Source organism: Crinia signifera, chromosome 3 (genome assembly GCF_055691185.1).
Source record: "Crinia signifera chromosome 3, ASM5569118v1, whole genome shotgun sequence".
Classification (NCBI taxonomy): Eukaryota; Metazoa; Chordata; class Amphibia; order Anura; family Myobatrachidae; genus Crinia; species Crinia signifera.
The window spans coordinates 302472741-302492878 of NC_139219.1; the positions used below are offsets into that span (position 1 = coordinate 302472741).

Here is a 20138-nt window from a genome sequence, read left to right on the forward strand (position 1 = left end):
TCCCCTCTCTATAGCATGCGAGGAGATGTTTACGAGAACACACGCCTCGCATACCAAACAGGAGATAAATCATTTGATGGTCGCTGACCATTTTTCTCCCCTTCAGAAATAAGGGTCAGCGTAAAATGACTTTTAATTCCGGCCGCTGATTGACGAAAACAGGGAGGGTTCTGATGTCACACGATATCAGCTGGCCGCCATGAGCAGGCAATGCCACACATGGGTTCCCAGGAGAACGCCCTGCATTTTCAAGGGGATGCTCATAAAACGCTGGGTGTTCCCCTGTAAATGCACAAGTGCAGACCCCCCACCGTCGAAAACGGGACCAAGTTCGCACCCCTACAAAATAGCCCCAGGCTACGGAATATGGGCATTGGTATTGTGCCTGCCATAACCGTCTATTCCCTCAGCCAAACCCGAACCCTACCTGACCTCAGCCTAACCCTACATTCCTGCAGCCAAACCCTAACCCTACACCTTTCTTCCCACAGCCAAAACCTAACCCTACCTTCTCGCAGCCTAACTCTAACCCTACCTTCCCACAGCCAAACCCTAACCCTACTTTCTTGCAGCCAAACCCTAACCCTACCTTCCCTCACCCAAACCCTAAACCTACCTTCCCTCAGCCAAACCCTAACCCTACCTTCCCTCAGCCAAACCCTAACCCTACCTTCCCTTAGCCAAACCCTAACCCTACCTTCCCACAGCCAAACCCTAACCCTACCTTCCCGCAGCCTAACCCTAACCCTACTTTCCTGCAGCCAAACCCTAACCCTACCTTCCCTCAGCCAAACCCTAACCCTACTTTCCCACAGCCAAACCCTAACCCTACCTTCCCACAGCCAAAACCTAACCCTACCTTCCCTCAGCCAAACCCTAACCCTACCTTCCCTCAGCCAAACCCTAACCCTACCTTCCCTCAGCCAAACCCTAAACCTACCTTCCGTTAGCCAAACCCTAACCCTACCTTCCCACAGCCAAACCCTAACCCTACCTTCCCACAGCCAAACCCTAACCCTACCTTCCCACAGCCAAACCCTAACCCTACCTTCCCTCAGCCAAACCCTAACACTACCTTCCCTCAGCCAAACCCTAACCCTACCTTCACACAGCCAAACCCTAACCCTACCTTCCCACAGCCAAACCCTAACCCTACCTTCCCTCAGCCAAACCCTAAACCTACCTTCCCTTAGCCAAACCCTAACCCTACCTTCCCACAGCCAAACCCTAACCCTACCATCTCTCAGCCAAACCCTAAACCTACCTTCCCTTAGCCAAACCCTAACCCTACCTTCCCACAGCCAAACCCTAACCCTACCTTCCCACAGCCAAACCCTAACCCTACCTTCCCACAGCCAAACCCTAACCCTACCTTCCCGCAGCCTAACCCTAACCCTACCTTCCCTCAGCCAAACCCTAACCCTACCTTCACACAGACAAACCCTAACCCTACCTTCCCACAGCCAAACCCTAACTCTACCTTCCCTCAGCCAAACCCTAACCCTACCTTCCCACAGACAAACCCTAACCCTACCTTCACACAGACAAACCCTAACCCTACCTTCCCACAGCCAAACCCTAACTCTACCTTCCCACAGACAAACGCTAACCCTACCTTCCCACAGCCAAACCCTAACCCTACCTTCCCTCAGCCAAACCCAAACCCTACCTTCCCTCAGCCAAAACCTAACCCTCCAACCCCTAACCCTGGCATTGGCATTAACAAGTATCAGGATTATGGCATCAGTCTTCTAGCTGATGGTCTGCAATCCATCTAGATGCCAACTGCATCCCCAGGTACCACCTTACATATCACAAGGGTAACATTATAAAACATTTTTTGTAGAAACTAAGAGCTCTGGATGCGTTGGGCTGATAGATGAGACTCTTAGCTATCCTTGTCCTTATGTCCTTGTCCATTCTGCAGTGATATGGATAATGTTGCTCTCAGTCACATTACTGCCCAGAGCGGCAGGAGCTGGATACAGAGGGAGAGCTCTCTGTACTGCAGGACAAGCCGACCATCTTTAGGAACAGCTGGCGGTAGGAGGAAGATACCACATTGTAGAGGACAGGATTCACAGCAGAGCTGACGTAGAACAGCGTGTTGGTCAGCATGTAGAAGTAGTGGTAGAACGTGTACAGGAATCTATTGGAAGGAAGCAGTAGAAGAATTAAATTGCACATAGATTGCAATGGTTGCTCAGTGCATTCTATACTGACCAGGAGAAAGGAGAATTATTACTATGATGGCTTGTATCATACCAATATCAATGTAAATGAAAGCTGTCACACAGCCCTGGAAGTCGCTGCAGGGAGCTGGTCTGATGTTCTAAAGTTCAGACTGTTCTCTGTTCTGGCTTTTACCCACCCCCCGGCCCATTCAGAAAGGCTGTGATGCCGTCTTCCCCCTTCTCCCTCTGGACAATTGTTAGAGAGATGCTCCTCCTCCCTGGACTGGACACCTCCCTTGATGAAGACAGAAAGTTACGTGTATTGGAAGCTCAGGTAGGGATGGCTATTGGTGTGTTCACCATCGATCATGAACTGGCAAGTGACCACTGATGGCTGTCAGCTGTCCAATGGATGACTATTGATGAATTCACCAATGATTATCACTGTTCTCTCACTGACTGGCTCATGGACAACTCTGAAACTGGAGCGGCTATACTGGACCATAAGGGAGCAGGGCTCAGTTCAGTGTCCTGGCACCAACTGAGGGGGAGAAGATATGATTAGGGTACTCTGTTTCATCAATGGTGAAGAGCAATAGGTTCTCCCTCATCGACTGCAACATCTAATAGTGGCATTAAACCATTAATGGTTTGTAAACATTTTAGGTCTATGGGTAACCCTAGGCAGAGGTCTCTGTGGGGAGTCTATCTGGGGTCTGAGGCATTCTGGTTTTTATCCAATCCTTTTTCCTGACCAAGCATGGTCCCAACACTTGATACAAAGCAGCCATGTTTGACCAGGGCAACACTAAAGCATGATGGTTTGGAACCTGTCTGTGGTTTTTGGCAGAAAGATCTCTGTTAAAACACATGGAAATGACCAATCAATATTATAACCAGGAAAATCTATTGGTCCACAGTTATGTTGTAAATAAATATGGTTGGTTCAAGTAAAGAAGACACTTACCCTGACCAGTCTTCATCCGGCACGTAGCAGAACATGAGTCTTCTTGCATGGTACGGTAACCAGCACACCACATAGGCAATCACTATAGCTCCTGTGGATTGGATATACATTTTTATGAAATACAAGTATAAGTACTGTATTCTGATGGGCCAAACCTGTTCCCCAACGCAGCTTTACTAATGGGTAATAAGCAGGTAAATGCACTAATGCTAATATCAGTGGTGGCTCCAGAGGTGGGCAAAGTCAAACATTCAAATAGGGTAGCAATACCAACTGCCAGTGAGTCAGTTTGGAATGGCAGTTGGTGAATTTTACTACTTATTACCTACAGATGGAGCGGGTCTCGCTCTTGCAGGGATGGCGAAAGATTCGCCAGCCGCAATCCCCCTCCAGCCGCCGTAAGGGTACGCGCGCGCATCTCTTAAAACGGGGCTCCCCCCAGGTCCCCACCACCTTGCCGACGGTCGTCCGGGGTCCCCACCACCTTGCCGCACCCCCCTAACCCTGTCCGTCTCCCTGAAGCGAGACGGGAAACTGAGACGTGCAGGCGTGTGAGACGCACATGCGTCTCAGTCAGATGGGGCACCTCTCCGCCAGATTCTGGCGCTGGCGGAGCGCCAGCAATAATGAGAGGCGCTCCATCTGTATATTTGCCTTCTTTATGGCTGCCAGGTTAGAGCAGTGGAGGGTGTTGCAGTGAGCGTAGTTTGACATAACAGAGTTACATTTGGGTGGGGTGTGTTGAATCTGAAATCTAAATTGCAGTGTAAAAATAATGCAGCCAGTATTTACCCTGCACAGAAATAAAATACATCACCGGATGTCAGCTGCTTGCCCATTTCTTCCCAAGGGTGCACGCATATGTAAGGTTGCTCAGAGCTCTGAACACTCAGCGCATTAGGGATGTATAAAAATGCCGTCTCCGGAAACCGGAAGTACGGACAACGCCATTTTAACTATAGAGCTGATGTACAGTGCTCTATATCCCGCCCGAGTGGAACGCATGTGCGCAACAGATACCAGAAATGATGAAACCAGAAGTCCGGAAACGGACCCTCAACATCTAAGAATAACAAACTGTGTTTTTAATGATTTATACTGCTCGTTTTCTGATCAAAATATAAGTACCAAGTACAGCTCTGTCTCCTATTTCAGAATATAGAAGCCGATTCCCAGTTTTTAGATTTACCCGATTAATTGTTACCTACATGCCACAGGTGTAATCTATTCCTCCTAATACTTGGGGTATATAAATGCTGATATTAGGTACACTATACAGCACCTTGAAAAAGCTCTAAGAGCAAAACACGTCGGTGTATTGGAGCCCTGACACCCACCATTGTCACCCAGATTCAGCTACTTCTTTGTGACCGGACCAGCTTTCCTCATCAAATATCCCAGCAGCCGTAATTTATCAGGACACCATCTCCACAAACCAGGTTGAGCCCTATAACAACAGGGGCTCCCTTGGCTGGAAGAATACAAACCAGGTCGAGCCCGTCACCAACAGGGGCTCCCTAGGCTGGAGAATTACATCACTCCTAAAATCTACCATCGGCCTGCTTCATTGGGACATATCAGGAAGCATACATAGGAACGGACACTGAGACTCTTACCTTTGAGAAAACTGGGTGACTATCACGGCTCTATATTTCATTTTAATTATCAGCAATAGTACCATTCATTTTTATATGTGTTATATTTTAACAAGTGTATTTTTAATAAATGTATTTTTACCTCTAAATGTTGCATATTAATAGGTGAAAGCGCGGTTTCACACCCCTTTTCTTTCCATTGCTCAGAGCATTACATATGAGTTTAAATTCACACGCTGTGAGGAGGGGGGTCGGCCAACCCGGCATTCAGTGCGTGAGTTTGGTGGACTCGCAAGGCTGCGAATTCTTGTGAATAAACCAGAATAACCCCCTAAAACTTTTTTTTTTTTTACTTTTTTAATTTAATTTAATTTTCTTATGAAGTCAATGTTTTATAAATGAACTGACATTTGTCTAAGTGCAAATCTATACCAATATTTCACGGAAATAGATTATTTTGACTCCTGTTAATACAAGCATTGTCGCTGCGTCCTTCTGATTCTCAGCGTGTTTTCTGGATGTAGTTTCTGGAGCTGCACCTTCCCTATAGCTGAGTCTGAGAGACTCTCCTATGAGTCTCTGTAAATTGGAACCGCAGAGCACGGTGTGCATTTATAGAAGCAATTTATCCTCACCAGGAGCTCGGATTGAGAGGTGACATGTAATTCCTGCAAGTACATATTCTATGAAAGTCTAATAATGTACGGTTAGCCCCCAACAGAACAGAGATGGCTCTATCACAAGGGTCATTTATTTTCATACATCTATCCTGGACCTCTGACATTGCCATATATGAGTTATTTATAAGAAGAATATAGACGTCGGGTTTAATCTTTAGTACAGAAATCACAGAAGGGGAGCTGTACCAAGCCTTGCAGGGAGATGAAGGAGAGACGTTCCTCAAAGCCCCATACACACGGGGCGATTTCAGACATAACCACCGGGAATATGAGCGACCATATCCCCATGTGTACGGGGCGATGGTCGCCATGAGTGCACTCCCGTGACCAGCCCTGGGGTGGCCGCTGGGCGGAGGAGCATACTCCTCCAACCAGCGGCTTCCCCCGGCAGAATGTCTCATTTTTATCAGCCACCATCTTTGGTTGCTGATGAAAACGGGACCATGAGCAATATAATCTCAGAGCAATATATTGTTGAGCAATATTAAGCCAATACTGCTCAGCGATCATATTGCTCTGTGTGTACCTAGCTTAAAGGAACCAATATTCTGTCATTTCAGAGACTGTTTTAGATAAATGACAGAAGCTGATTGGTTTGTTTGGACAAATTCTATACTTTATCTCTTTCTTCACACCACAAATGCCTACCCTCCCGGAATAACAGAGAGGCTCCCTCCCATAAATTGGGTCTAGCTCCTGGCAAGTCTCCCGCATCGGCCCCGCAGCCCCCTGACCTGCACAATTAGGTATTTGTTGCAGCGGGAAAGGGGCGCTTCCCCGCTGCAACAAATTCTGGAGTTTGCCGGTCCGCAGCGAGGGGGCGAGGCTAAAATGGCATGAATAGCATAATTTTGCGTCATTTTAGCCTCTTCCCCAATCCGCAGATCTGCAAATTTCCGCAGTACATTGGCATGGGGGTGGGGCTTGGGGACGGCAGCCTAGGGATGGCTATCGTTGCAGTCACCATTGATGGTTGCCATCAATGGCAATACTGCAACCAGCCACCAATAGTAACAAACTATGTGATAGATGACCATCGATAGTTATAGCTGTCGATGGTTATCCATTTTATTTGACTGACAGGCCTGTGGGCCAATAGGAATGTGAGGGCAGGGCTTCAGGGTTGCTTAGTGTCACCTTGAACGAAAAAAAAAACAAAGAAAAACATTGGTTCTTCTCTGCGATCGACGGAGGGAAACCATCTTCTTCTACCCCATCGATGGCAAAAGGAAAGTATTCGAAATAGCTCATACACCATCAATGATTTAGAATTATCAATGGTCGATGGCCATCAGCCTCGTCCCGCCCACCCGACATGAAGTATCTGGTCTTTCTGGGCTTCTCCCAGAGAGGAGAAAAAAAAGAAGCAAGTATTCTCCACAGCTAGATACATCTCCTCCACAGCTAGATACATCTCCTCCACAGATAGATACATCTCCTCCACAGCTCCACAGCTAGATACATCTCCTCCACTGCTCCACAGCTAGATACATCTCATCCACCGCTCCACAGCTAGATACATCTCCTCCACAGCTAGATACATCTCCTCCACAGCTAGACACAACTCCTCCACCGCTCCACAGCTAGATACATCTCCTCCACAGCTCCACAGCTAGATACATCTCCTCCACAGCTCCACAGCTAGATACATCTCCTCCACAGCTAGATACATCTCCTCCACAGCTAGATACATCACCTCCACAGATAGATACATCTCCTCCACAGCTCCACAGCTAGATACATCTCCTCCACTGCTCCACAGCTAGATACATCTCATCCACCGCTCCACAGCTAGATACATCTCCTCCACAGCTAGATACATCTCCTCCACAGCTAGACACAACTCCTCCACCGCTCCACAGCTAGATACATCTCCTCCACAGCTCCACAGCTAGATACATCTCCTCCACAGCTCCACAGCTAGATACATCTCCTCCACAGCTAGATACATCTCCTCCACAGCTAGATACATCACCTCCACAGATAGATACATCTCCTCCACAGCTCCACAGCTAGATACATCTCCTCCACTGCTCCACAGCTAGATACATCTCCTCCACAGCTCCACAGCTAGATACATCTCATCCACAGCTAGATACATCTACTCCACAGTAGCCGATTTCCATTCAAATAGACAAGTGCCCCAAAATTAAATATCAGAGATTTAGAGAGGGCGAACTGCATTTCAGCATTAATATCGTGCTTACCCGGAACAAAAACATCCCAATAACAATGATGGCTTTCATGGAGAACATTTAAAAAAAAAATCCAAGGCTTTATGTAATTATATCTACAGTATGTCATTATATGTTATTTCCACAGATAGTCAGAGAAAAAAAAAATGATTGCATGAAAGACAGGTGCTGAGTAACCGGAATGCACTCTGGTACATGGGGCACATAGACGTCTCTTTTATTTATGTTGTTTGTGCTTTAAGCAACACCAGTGCTGGGAAATGAAGAGAGGTCGTCACTTTACATTACTGCTACAAATCAGAGGGCAATTTTAAAACCTATAAGCCACAATGACGCCAAGTCGCGGGAAACTGATTTTTTATTTTTTGTCACACAACTATATTTCTATACGAGCTAATAAATACAACATGATATACTGTGCAAAAGCTTAGCCGGGCAGAAATATGTAACCCTTTTCACCACATTTAGTAGTTGAATTTGTTAAAAAAAAACAAAAAAAAAACTTTATGGTCTGATCTGTATTCCCGATTGGGTGCTCCTGCAAGCCATATGTGACTGCAAATTTGCAGCCCGGCTGATTATCAATTGACTTCGCATGTGTACCGTCTGAGAACGAATGTGCAAGGCCGTCCTGAGATAAAATCCAACATCTTTTTTAAATCATTAGCCGTTCTAGTTGATCAGGAATCCGGCATTTGCGGGCGGTACCTAAAATGTGGGCGGTACCTAAAATGTGGGCGTTTTCAGGGAAGTCATGTGACTCAGCTCTGGCCCTGATCAGCTGGTTCTATCTCAGTGGCCGAGCAGGTGGATTGGCAGCTAATCGCCCGCTGGTACTCTGACAGGCTTGTTGTGCTTGCCACAGGCTCTATTCTCCCTCTATGGTGACAATAGCCCGTTGGTTAGGATCCCGACTATCGGGAAGTCGAACAGTTGGGATTTTGATGTTGATGTACTGAAGTCGAGATCCCGACCGTTGGCCAGCAATCATCAGAATCAGGCCCATAATAGTGAATTGTTAAGGAACGGGCTCTTACCTGAGCACTGTGAGGCTGTAATGCTAACTAACGGGATTTGGGTGTGGGAGGTTATCCACCTTTTCCTGGGGATGATTCCATTAGATGCTACACATCAGTCCTCATCGGTCTATAAATAGATGGACAGTTGCCTGGCTGCAGCTTTCACTAGTCAGTGAGGAACGCTGCCACTGGAAATGGAAGGCTATTATTACTAACGAGGAGATGGATGTAGCTTACAATTATGCTTTTTTCTATTTTGCTAATATTACAAAAAAGGAAACAAATATTGGACCTTATTCTGGTGCGTTTGCAGCCAGCGTTCGTTCACACGGGGATGTTTGGCGTATGTGCATACGTCTGGTGCATAGGCCGAGGGAACAGATTGTGCACCAGGTGCACACATTCAACTTTGGGGGTGGTGGGCTGGGGCCTTCCAGTATCACTGACTCCACTTGCGGTAATGAACGCAGGAGCTGGAAATAATACCAGTCCGTCTCTCACTCCGGTGCACTAGATCTCAGGCGGCTGTAATCAGCTGTGCGCCTCCTGCTTCCAGCTCCTGCGTTCATTACCGCAAGTGGAGTCAGTGATACTGGAAGGCAGGAGAATCCAGAGACTACAGTGGCAGAGCAGTCTCTGAGAATAACATCTTCCCTGAGCAGATGGCATCCAGAGGAAAGGGGCCACACGGGCGACCGCAGTGGCAGCGTGGGAGGCCGTGACGTCCCCAATCCAAGGAGAAGTCCCTAACAGTATTTACAGTGGAAGGGTGAGAGTGGTCTTTTTTTCCCTATTCTCTGCTCCAAGCCTTTGGAGAGGTGACTGTGAGACTGTGTTTAAAAGCCCCATAGGAGACACCCGGGAATAACAGCTTTCCCTATGAGTTATTTGCTTTTTTTCTGCATAATCACAAGTTACCCTGAAAAGGTCTGGTTTGTTACATCAAGAATCACCAATTTCCCTAGGAGGCAGTGACCGTGTTGTGCAAAAGAACTGCTTTATACATTTTCCTGCTATATTTTTTTACGTACTGTATATTTGTTATGGTATATGGAAGCCATTTTGTTATAGATGTGGAGTTTTTCATGTTTTTTTAAATAATTTTTTTGCGAACTTTTAAGGAGGAGTGGATTGCATTTATTTTAAAAAAACAAGAATCATCCTGGTTACCCTGATACCAAGGGTCCAGCGCTGTGGGAAAGCCTCAGAAATCTTGTTTGATTTTTTTCGGTACTTGTGTATTTTGGCGGCGCCCATCGCATCGCATACCATAACACATACGATGGTATGCGATGCGACGCGATATCGTACGATAGTGCACGATGGCATACAATTTTGAAATTGTATGCCATTGTACATGGCATACGATGCCATACGATGCGATGCGATGCGATTAAACATTGTATAAGCACCCTAATGGGTGCTTATACAATGTTAAGCACCCAAATGGGTGCTTACAATGTTAAATGCACCCCCACGCCACCCCCCACTATAAACGTGAACCCGAAGCGTGGCGAGCGCAGCGAGCCCGCGAGGGGCGGCGGTACGCGTCCTACGACCTTTTCATACCCCCACTATCCACGTCGGCGTGGAGTTGAGAATAGAATAGTGTGGCGAGCGCAGCGAGCCACCGAGCCCGAAGCGTGGCGAGCGCAGCGAGCCCCGCGAGGGGACGCGGATACCTTCACAGGTAAACGCGTCCCCTCGCGGGCTTCACAGGTGTCCGCGTCGCCACGGACACCTGTGAAGCCCGCGAGGGGACGCGTTTACCTGTGAAGGTATCCGCGTCCCCTCGCGGGGCTCGCTGCGCTCGCCACGCTTCGGGCTCGGTGGCTCGCTGCGCTCGCCACACTATTCTATTCTCAACTCCACGCCGACGTGGATAGTGGGGGTATGAAAAGGTCGTAGGACGCGTACCGCCGCCCCTCGCGGGCTCGCTGCGCTCGCCACGCTTCGGGTTCACGTTTATAGTGGGGGGTGGCGTGGGGGTGCATTTAACATTGTAAGCACCCATTTGGGTGCTCAAAAGCACCCTTTAGGGTGCTTATACGATTTTTGGTCGTATAGGGGGTCAAAATCGCGTCGCATCGCATCGCATGCCATCGGGTGCATGGCATGCGATGCGATGCGATCTGTTCGTCGTACGACGGACATCGGGGGCGCCGCCAAAATACACAAGTACCTTTTTTTCTAAATTTTTGCCTAGTATACAGTTGTACTATTGTTTGAGGACAAGCAGCTGTGGGACTTTTTTGGCGCTTGAGAAGTTACTTTGTCATTTTTTGTTGTATACATGTATTATATCTGTGTGCGACTGAGGGGGTATTCAATGTGGGATTCCGACTGTCGGAAGGTTCCGACAGTTGTAATCCCGGGCCACCTGTGGAGTGGTGAAAAGTGGGCGTGTTAAATCCACCTTCAATGCTGTCGGAAACGGCGGCATTGTATAGGCGGCAGGTGCTATTACCCCTGTCGGAGTCCGAAAGGGCGGGACATGAACTTGGCATAGGAAAATGGCAGATGCTGCATCGTAACACTTTGTGTACAAATTCAGAGACTCAGTCACACCCAGAGCACTGAGGTCATGGGTTACATTCCACCATGGCCCTAACTGTGTGGAGTTTGTATATTCTCCCCATACTTGCGTGGGTTTCCTCCGGGTACTCTGGTTTCCTCCCACATTCCAAAAATATACTGGTAGGTTAATTGGCTCCTAACAAAATTAACCTTAGAATGTCTGTGTGTGCCTGTACATGTGGTAGGGAATATAGATTGTAAGCTCCACTGGGGCAGGGACTGATGTGAGTGTTCCAATATTCTCTGTAAAGCGCTGCGGTATATGTGTGCGCTATATAAGAAACTGGTAATAAATAAAGAAATGCCTTCAGCAAAGCCCAGGATATGGATATTATTGCAACATCTATGATTATCCAAGTCATATATGCGAGTCTTCAGAAAGCAAACTCTTTGATGGGACATTGCTTAACAAAACTGGGTGTGAACATTATCAGAGGATTTCTTACGAGCCTCCAATGTGGCAAAACGATCTGTAATACCGCTTTCGGACCACAAATGCAGGGTTGCACCAGGACTTTTAAACGGTTCAGTCCCAGTTTGCTGACATCATGAGGTGGCACGTTGGAGCGTTGATGCGTCATCGGGGGTGGGGGAGGAGGCAGTGCTTACAGCTGGCGCTACTCCAAGCACTGCCTCCTCCTAGTGTGTACGGGAAACTGATCGCTCGACCCGTTTAACCTGTTCACACTGCACAGCAACATGGCAACAAATCAATAAAAACTTTGCTTTTTATCTGTTTCGGATTGCCGTGTTGCTGCCGGTTAGCTGTAACCGGTAACCCCTTTCACATCGCACTAGTTACCTGGTCGAACTGGCAAGAAACCAGCTTGTACCTGGTTATTAGGTGCGATGTGAAAGGGGTATTAGTTTGGCCATGTCCAAAGGAATGATAGCCAGTTTTCACACTCAGATTGTAGATTGAAGTTTACTCTCCAGAAACTTTCATTGGATAAATTGAATGAGTAACAGTATTCCACTAATGTTTTTTTTAGAGAGTGGGCAAGAGGTCAGTTGACGAGCCCTCTGCTGAAGACATTCTATCTAGAGTGGAAGATGGCGTTAGACAGGAAATGCAAGATGTAGCACCCATCAGTCATGAGCTGTATATCTTTATACATGGACATATGTGATATGAAGGCTGTGGAAGGGTATAGGTATGAAGTAGCTATCGCTGCTTGTTAATGCAGCAGACGGCATCTACAGTATTACCAGTCTACACCACCTGCTGCAGTAGTAATCTATGGATCACTGCAAAACTATTGGGCAGTTTGCAATGTAATGCAGTGCCCTTTGCAAGCTATGTAGTCATTGGTGATGTTGGTACATTAAGCTACAACTTTGTACAACATTAACACAACACAACAGAGATAAATGATTGTCTTAACTGAGCATGTAGATACTGTTCTGTAGCGCCTGTATGCGATTGGGATCACTGGACACGATCAAGTTTTTCTTCCCAATTGCTCCAACCACCGGTATCTTAGATGGACTGGTGGTAGAAGAAAGAGACATTGGCGTCTTGTGTATTTCCTTAGGAGCTCCGGTGCTCTTGCAAGAGGACTCCAGGCTTAAGCATGATCGGGAACGTAGAGACTCCAGGTGACTCACAGTGACACAGTTCAATCCACCTATCAATGTCACTGGAAGGACGAAAGACACAAATGCATTGACCTGAAGAAGAAAAAACATATTTGCAGAACAAATGTTAGAAATATTTTAGTAACTCTCTTTAGCCTACAAGATGGTCCAAGTGATGCTGAGAGTAAGACTTACTGACAACATGCCAGCAGCCAGAAAGGGGATTGCTCTATAAAGCATCATTATTATCTCAGCTTATGATGCGTAGGGACATAATTATTACACTTATGTTGCTGAAAACTGGACGATTCGGGGGCATACCTTCAAAATGTAAGCACCCCCAGGATGAAATACTGGGGTTCTGCTGCAGACAGGGATGTGTCCCTGATAATGACCGCTTGCACTGGTTTGATAGCTTTGCAAGTGCAGTAGCACCCTGGGGGCAAAGTAAAGTAATCGCATCAGTGATGATCACTTTACGTCACACATCGAAGTTATCTTCAGATGGCGCTAGTTACTGTCCCTTTATATGTATATGAATACATACTGACAAATCTTAATTTATTATTACCAATAATTAATAAATATCCCTCGTAAGGGATGCAGTCAAAATCCCGACAGTCAAAATACCAACAACCATTGACCGACGGTCAAAATCCCAACAAGGTCCACTGCTGCCCCGTCACCCTCTTCCTGTCACCCACTGTCTCTCCCTGTCACCTGCTGCCTCCCCCTGCCTCTCCCTCACCCACTTCCATGTTACATAGTGAGCTTGGGCTGGGATGGAGGGGGGGCAAATTATATTTTTGCACCTGGGCTCACCACCCACAAGTTTCTCTACTGAATCAGTCAATCAAAAATTGTCATTACACTGTATTCGTATATTGAGACAAGTCACTTTGATTAGTATAGACTATACAGAAAATTGGGATATATAATCAATGGCGCAAAAGAGATGATACTTAAGTTTCTTAGTTTCAGGCTTTTTTTCCCCTCTCTTGTAGGATGTTATTCTCAGATGGGCAAGGTTCGCCAAATCAGGGTGTATTACGTGAAAAAATACAGAAAATAAAGATTACAATTCAATATTGGTGTGTCCTTTATTATGAACACTCTAGAGAGTGGGTGCTCTAATTGTATAAAGAAACTGGGTCACTTCAGGCGTACCAGAACTCACTGGGTAAATGTTGGTTTCCCTCTTGTAAAGGTTTCTTTTATCCCGAAGGGGCTCAGTCTCAGTGTGAATATCTCTCCAGATATTTGTGAAACGATCAAAAGGGCTTTTCCAGCCGTGCTCATGAAAAAGAGAAATCAGTGTCTGAGACTCTCTTTCAGTAGTGAAAATAAGTATATGTGAGAGCTGTACAGAACACAGTGAGTTGTGACAGCATACCTCACTTACATAGGTGATTAAGAAAGAACATATGTAAAAGGTTTCTTTTCCTTAGATAGAGGAGAAGCGTATCCCTACTCACGATGTTATGAGGAGTTTTCAAACCTATAAAGGTTTCTTTCTCCCGTATGTTCTTCGTTAGTGCTCTGAGCAGTTATAATGTCCACTATTTCAGTGCTCCCAGGTGTATAGGAAATGTGGAAAAAAATAATACCAATGTGGTTAAGATATGTTGAGAAGGTGATATTTCATATAGAGTTATCACCCTGAGGTTTGATGGCGTACCTTACTCACCCCTTAAAATGGGGGCACAAAGCCCGTAGCGGTTTCTTTATAGATATATCCCAATACTGCTTTGTGTAAAACCAGGAGGCCAATGTAGGTAGAAAATTCCAAAAAGATTTTAATCCATAAAAACACTTAACATAAGTCCCATGGGCAGGACATGAGGACACATAAGGAAATATCCAAAGAAAAAACAATATCCAGAAAAAAACAAAAAAATATATTTTAAAAAAACCAAAACAATCTTTAAAACAACATGATATACATACATCCGAGGTGGTGGCTGTTCACTATCCTCTGGCAGGATCTACGCATTTCGGTCGTAATGACCTTTATCAAGATATGCCAGAGCAGAGTGAAAAGCCTGTATTTATGTGATGAACAGCCAATCACAGGGGACAGGAATATCACCTTCTCAACATATCTTAACCACATTGGTATTCTTTTTTTCCACATTTCCTATACACCTGGGAGCACTGAAATAGTGGACATTATAACTGCTCAGAGCACTAACAAAGAACATACGGGAGAAAGAAACCTTTATAGGTTTGAAAACTCCTCATAACATCGTGAGTAGGGGTACGCTTCTCCTCTATCTAAGGAAAAGAAACCTTTTACATATGTTCTTTCTTAATCACCTATGTAAGTGAGGTATGCTGTCACAACTCACTGTGTTCTGTACAGCTCTCACATATACTTATTTTCACTACTGAAAGAGTCTCAGACACTGATTTCTCTTTTTCATGAGCACGGCTGGAAAAGTCCTTTGATCGTTTCACAAATATCTGGAGAGATATCCACACTGAGACTGAGCCCCTTTGGGATAAAAGAAACCTTTACAAGAGGGAAACCAACATTTACCCAGTGAGTTCTGGTACGCCCGAAGTGACCCAGTTCCTTTATACAATTAGAGCACCCACTCTCTAGAGTGTTCATAATAAAGGACACACACCAATATTGAATTGTAATCTTTATTTTCTGTATTTTTTTCTCGTAATACACCCTGATTTGGCGAACCTTGCCCATCTGAGAATAACATCTTACAAGAGAGGGGAAAAAAGCCTGAACCGAAGAAACTTAAGTATCATCTCTTTTGCGCCATTGATTATATATCCCAATTTTCTGTATGTTATATTGTTGAAGTAAAGGTGTATCTTCAGGGATAGTGATCTCAGGCAGCACTGCGCCACGCACCTACTGTCATTCTATTTTTCCATTGATTAGTATAGAGTTTGAACTTGGTGAGTCCATAGAGAAACATCTGAGTATAATACACCCTATACATTGTACTTAATGCATTCTCTGTCACTGCGACATGATGGGCAGATATCCTGGAAATACTGAGTCTAGAGCATAGTTAAAGAAAGATCACAGTTACACCTGTACAACCCAATACACGTAACTGTGAATCAGCCCATTGTATGACACCCTGATACGCTGAAGGCTAAAGCTCCAGGGAGATCCACCCTCTCAGTACTATTACTAGGAAGGAAGGTGGCACTGTAATACTGTATATGAAGTTATCATGTACAGCAATGTACACACACTTCTGTACTGAGGATGGTGTGAAGGGTTGGGAGCATTTGGTCTACAGCATGATGGTCGATAGTCATTAGGTCGACAACATTAGGTCAACATGGGAAAAGGTCGACATGGGTATAGGTCAACATGGGAAAATGTCGACATGATTCTAGGTCGAAAGGTCATTAGTTTGACAGGTCCTTAGTTTGACAGATCATTAGTTCGACAATGTCTATGACGACATGGGTCGACATGGGAAAAGGTCGGCATGGTTCTAGGTCGAAAGGTCATTAGTTTGACAGGTCGTTAGTTCGACAGTTCATTAGTTCGACAATGTCTAAGTCAACAGTCAAAAGGTCGACATGGGGTTTTTTCACAGTTTTTTTACCTGAATGTCAACACAGTCAATATGGACACAGTTTAAAGTGCACCACATCCTCTCGCTACGCTCGGCACACTATTTTATTCTCCCACCACGCCCTAGTGGATGGTAGGGCATGAAATACCGCCTGTCGGCACATGTTGGCTCAAAAAGCAGTGAAAATCCCCATGTCGACCTTTTGACATTGTCGAACTAATGACCTGTCGAACTAACGATCTGTCAAACTAATGACCTTTCGACCTAGAACCATGCCGACCTTTTCCCATGTCGACCTAAAGGTGTCGACCATTATGCTGTAGACCAAATGACCGCATCCCGGTGTAAAGGGCTGTAAAAAGCTGGGAATATGTATTGCTCAGTTTCTTGGACTTCGAAATATAATTGTTATAATACATGGCTAGGTGGCCGGTGTGAGAATTTTGCATGCAAATGGGCCAAAAGTGAATCTTTAAGTTTGATTTTTAAACAAACAATACAACGTGCCATTCTCAACGAACAATTCGTCAGAAGTGGAGAACATCTTTAAAAATGGTACCACATTTATAGATTTTGGTTAAATATAAAGGGAGAAAAGGGGACCATCACCAAAAATCACCTTCTAGAAATAACTTATATGATTGTGATTTACAGGAGAGTAATTATCGGTATGATCACGCTGTATATATAATATAACATCTCTGTGCAACTGCTGTAGGTAACACTGTAACAGGCTGGATGAATGCTGCTAATTTATTGCAATACAGTAGGAATAAAGAGTAATAACAGAGAGGTGAAAGAATGGGGGGGGGGGGGGGGCAGCATGCAGGGAGTGGATAGAGAAAGGGATAAAAGGGAGAGAGGACAAAATAAAGGGAGAAGGGGGGAGAGTGGTGTGGCAAAGAGGAGAGCAAGAAATAACAGAGAGAAATTATATGTACAGTATATAGTAGTAGTAATAATAATAATAATAATAATAATAATAGTGCAATAATAATAATAATAATAATAATAATAATAATAATAATAAAATAATAATAATAACAAAATAATAATTATGAAAATATAACATATTAATAATAATTATGAGAACAAGAATAATATTACAATAATAAATAAATAAAATAATAATATTAAAAATAATAATAAATTAATAATTATGCTAAGAATTATAATAATAAAATAAAAATAATAAAATAATAAATTAATGATCATTATAATAGCAATAATAAATATAATAGTAATAATAATAATAATAATAATAATGTGTAATTGTTATTGTTATTATTATTATTATTATTATTATAATGCCCCATCCCAGCAGGCATTGTGCTACCTGTATGAAGACCTTCAGGGTGGCAGTAGACACCAGGCTGGTGCACACCAGTGAGGATGGATCAGACTCTCCGTCCTGGCTCAGGCTCTGGTATCTCACCCCCATGATAAATGCCATGGGCAGGGCGAAGAGGAAGGACGAGAGCCAGATGGCAGACAGGATCCTCTTGGTCCTCCCCCGGGACATGAGCATCTTGGCCCGGATGGGGTGGCAGATGGCCAGGTAGCGCTCGCAGCTCAGGCTGGCGATGTTCAGCACGGTGGCATAGGAGCAGACATCCCGCAGGAAGTAGTAGCTCCGGCAGCCGGCGTCCCCGAACACCCACGGGTAGTGGAACCAGATGAAGTTGTAGAGCTCTATGGGGATGCTAATGAGCAGGATGAGGATGTCAGACAGGGCAAGGCTCACCAGGTGGTAGTGCACCGTGCCCTGCTGGCAGCTCTGCAGGCTGCACCTCTTCAGCACCAGCCAGATGGTCAGCACGTTCCCCGTGGTGCCCACCAGCAGGATGAGGATGTACAGCACCGTGATGAACACCTTGGAGGACAGGCTGGTGTCCACCCCCAGCGGGTGGGAAGAGTCCCTGGTGGCATTGAGAACTTCCGAGGAGCCTGTGAGATTGTCCGGTGCCAGCATCTCCTCTGCCATGCTGCTGCTGCCACACTGAGGGTACAGTGGAGATGCAGAGGGGCTTTGTGCATGTAGCACACTCCCGCAAGTGACTCACGCCACCTGACCGTGTACACTGGGACTGTACCTGCAGTGCCCACACTGTGCCTGGTGCGCTGCCCATGGTGCTGAACTGCCAGCTCTGCGCTACTCTCCGCTAAGACACTCACACTCATGGCACTGGGTGTACCTGCTGGGGACCTCGGTGCCAACGGAGACAGTCCTGTCTGCCAGCTTCATGCTAATGGAGGGAATGAATGATGAAATGAATGAAATAGGAAAGTAATAATGATGAATCAATTAAAGAATAGTAATGAGTTAGTGCATGAATACTAATGCTAATAATTAGTGAATTAATCAATAGTAATATAATATTGTGTGAGTACATACCTGAGTAGCAATAATGAGTGAATTAATAATAATAATAATAATATTGGAATTAATGAATATAATGAGTTAATGAATAGTAATGAGTGAATAATTGAAAAGTTATAATTAATGAAGAGTAATAACCAGTGAATGACTGTATAGTAATAATGAATGAATGAATGAATAAATGAATCAATGAATCAATTCATTCATGTATACAATTTATTAGCGATAATGATTGAATGATTTAGTGAATTATATATATGTCTAGTATCCATGTGTGTGTCTCCAAAACACTGCCATCTGTTGGCAGCGAGTGAAACTACATCTCTTTCTCTCTCACACATGCACAGACACAGAGGCAATCACAAGGTAGCAGACTAGCTTTCGAAGCATTTTCTTTGAGCGACTTACTGGTAGTAATATATAAGTGTATGAATAGTAATAATGAGTGAATAAATCAATTAATATTATTACTATTATTTGTATTATTAATTACAACAATAATACTAATAATACTAATACTAATAATAATGTGGGTGAATAAATAGTAATAGCAAATGAATTAATAGTAATAACTAGTGAATGAAAAGTAATAATAAGTGAATAAATCAATCAATAAATAGTAATGAGTGGATAATTGAATAGTAATAGTAATAATAAGTGGAAAAAAATAGTAATAACCGGTGAATTACTCTATAGATATAAAAATGAATGGTAATTATGAAATATAATCGCTCCATCACTCGCTCTTCTCAGCAGAATCTACAGATTCCTAGGCAACTATATAGAGCAGGGGTGGCCAAACCTGACCTCAAGATCTACCAGCAGTTCATGTTTTTCAGGCAACTTGTGGATCTATAGTAGGAATGAATGCAGCAGGTTTGAAAATGTGACAGTTAGTAATGACTACAGCTGTGCACCAGCTAGGTGATCTGGGGAATGTGACGGTTAGTAATGACTACAGCTGTGCACCAGCTAGGTGATCTGGGGAATGTGACGATTAGTAATGACTACAGCTGTGCACCAGCTAGGTGACCTGGGGAATGTGACAGTTAGTAATGACTACAGCTGTGCACCAGCTAGGTGATCTGGGGAATGTGACGGTTAGTAATGACTACAGCTGTGCACCAGCTAGGTGATCTGGGGAATGTGACAGTTAGTAATGACTACAGCTGTGCATTAGCTAGGTGATCTGGGGAATGTGACGGTTAGTAATGACTACAGCTGTACACCAGCTAGGTGATCTGGGGAATGTGACGGTTAGTAATGACTACAGCTGTGCACCAGCTAGGTGATCTGGGGAATGTGACAGTTAGTAATGACTACAGCTGTGCACCAGCTAGGTGATCTGGGGAATGTGACAGTTAGTAATGACTACAGCTGTGCACCAGCTAGGTGATCTGGGGAATGTGACAGTTA

General features: G+C 44.7%; 1 protein-coding gene across 1 annotated transcript; it reads right to left on the reverse strand.

Annotated features, from left to right (window-relative positions):
• Positions 1 to 1443: 1443 nt before the first annotated feature.
• Positions 1444 to 18451, reverse strand: NTSR2 (neurotensin receptor 2). The gene is made up of 4 exons (XM_083178558.1): positions 17679 to 18451; positions 12593 to 12878; positions 3142 to 3232; positions 1444 to 2149 (listed from the first exon to the last, which is right to left on the reverse strand). Exons 1-4 carry the CDS (start codon positions 18324 to 18326, stop codon positions 1957 to 1959), a joined length of 1218 nt encoding a protein of 405 aa, XP_083034684.1. The 5' UTR covers positions 18327 to 18451; the 3' UTR covers positions 1444 to 1956.
• Positions 18452 to 20138: the final 1687 nt, after the last annotated feature.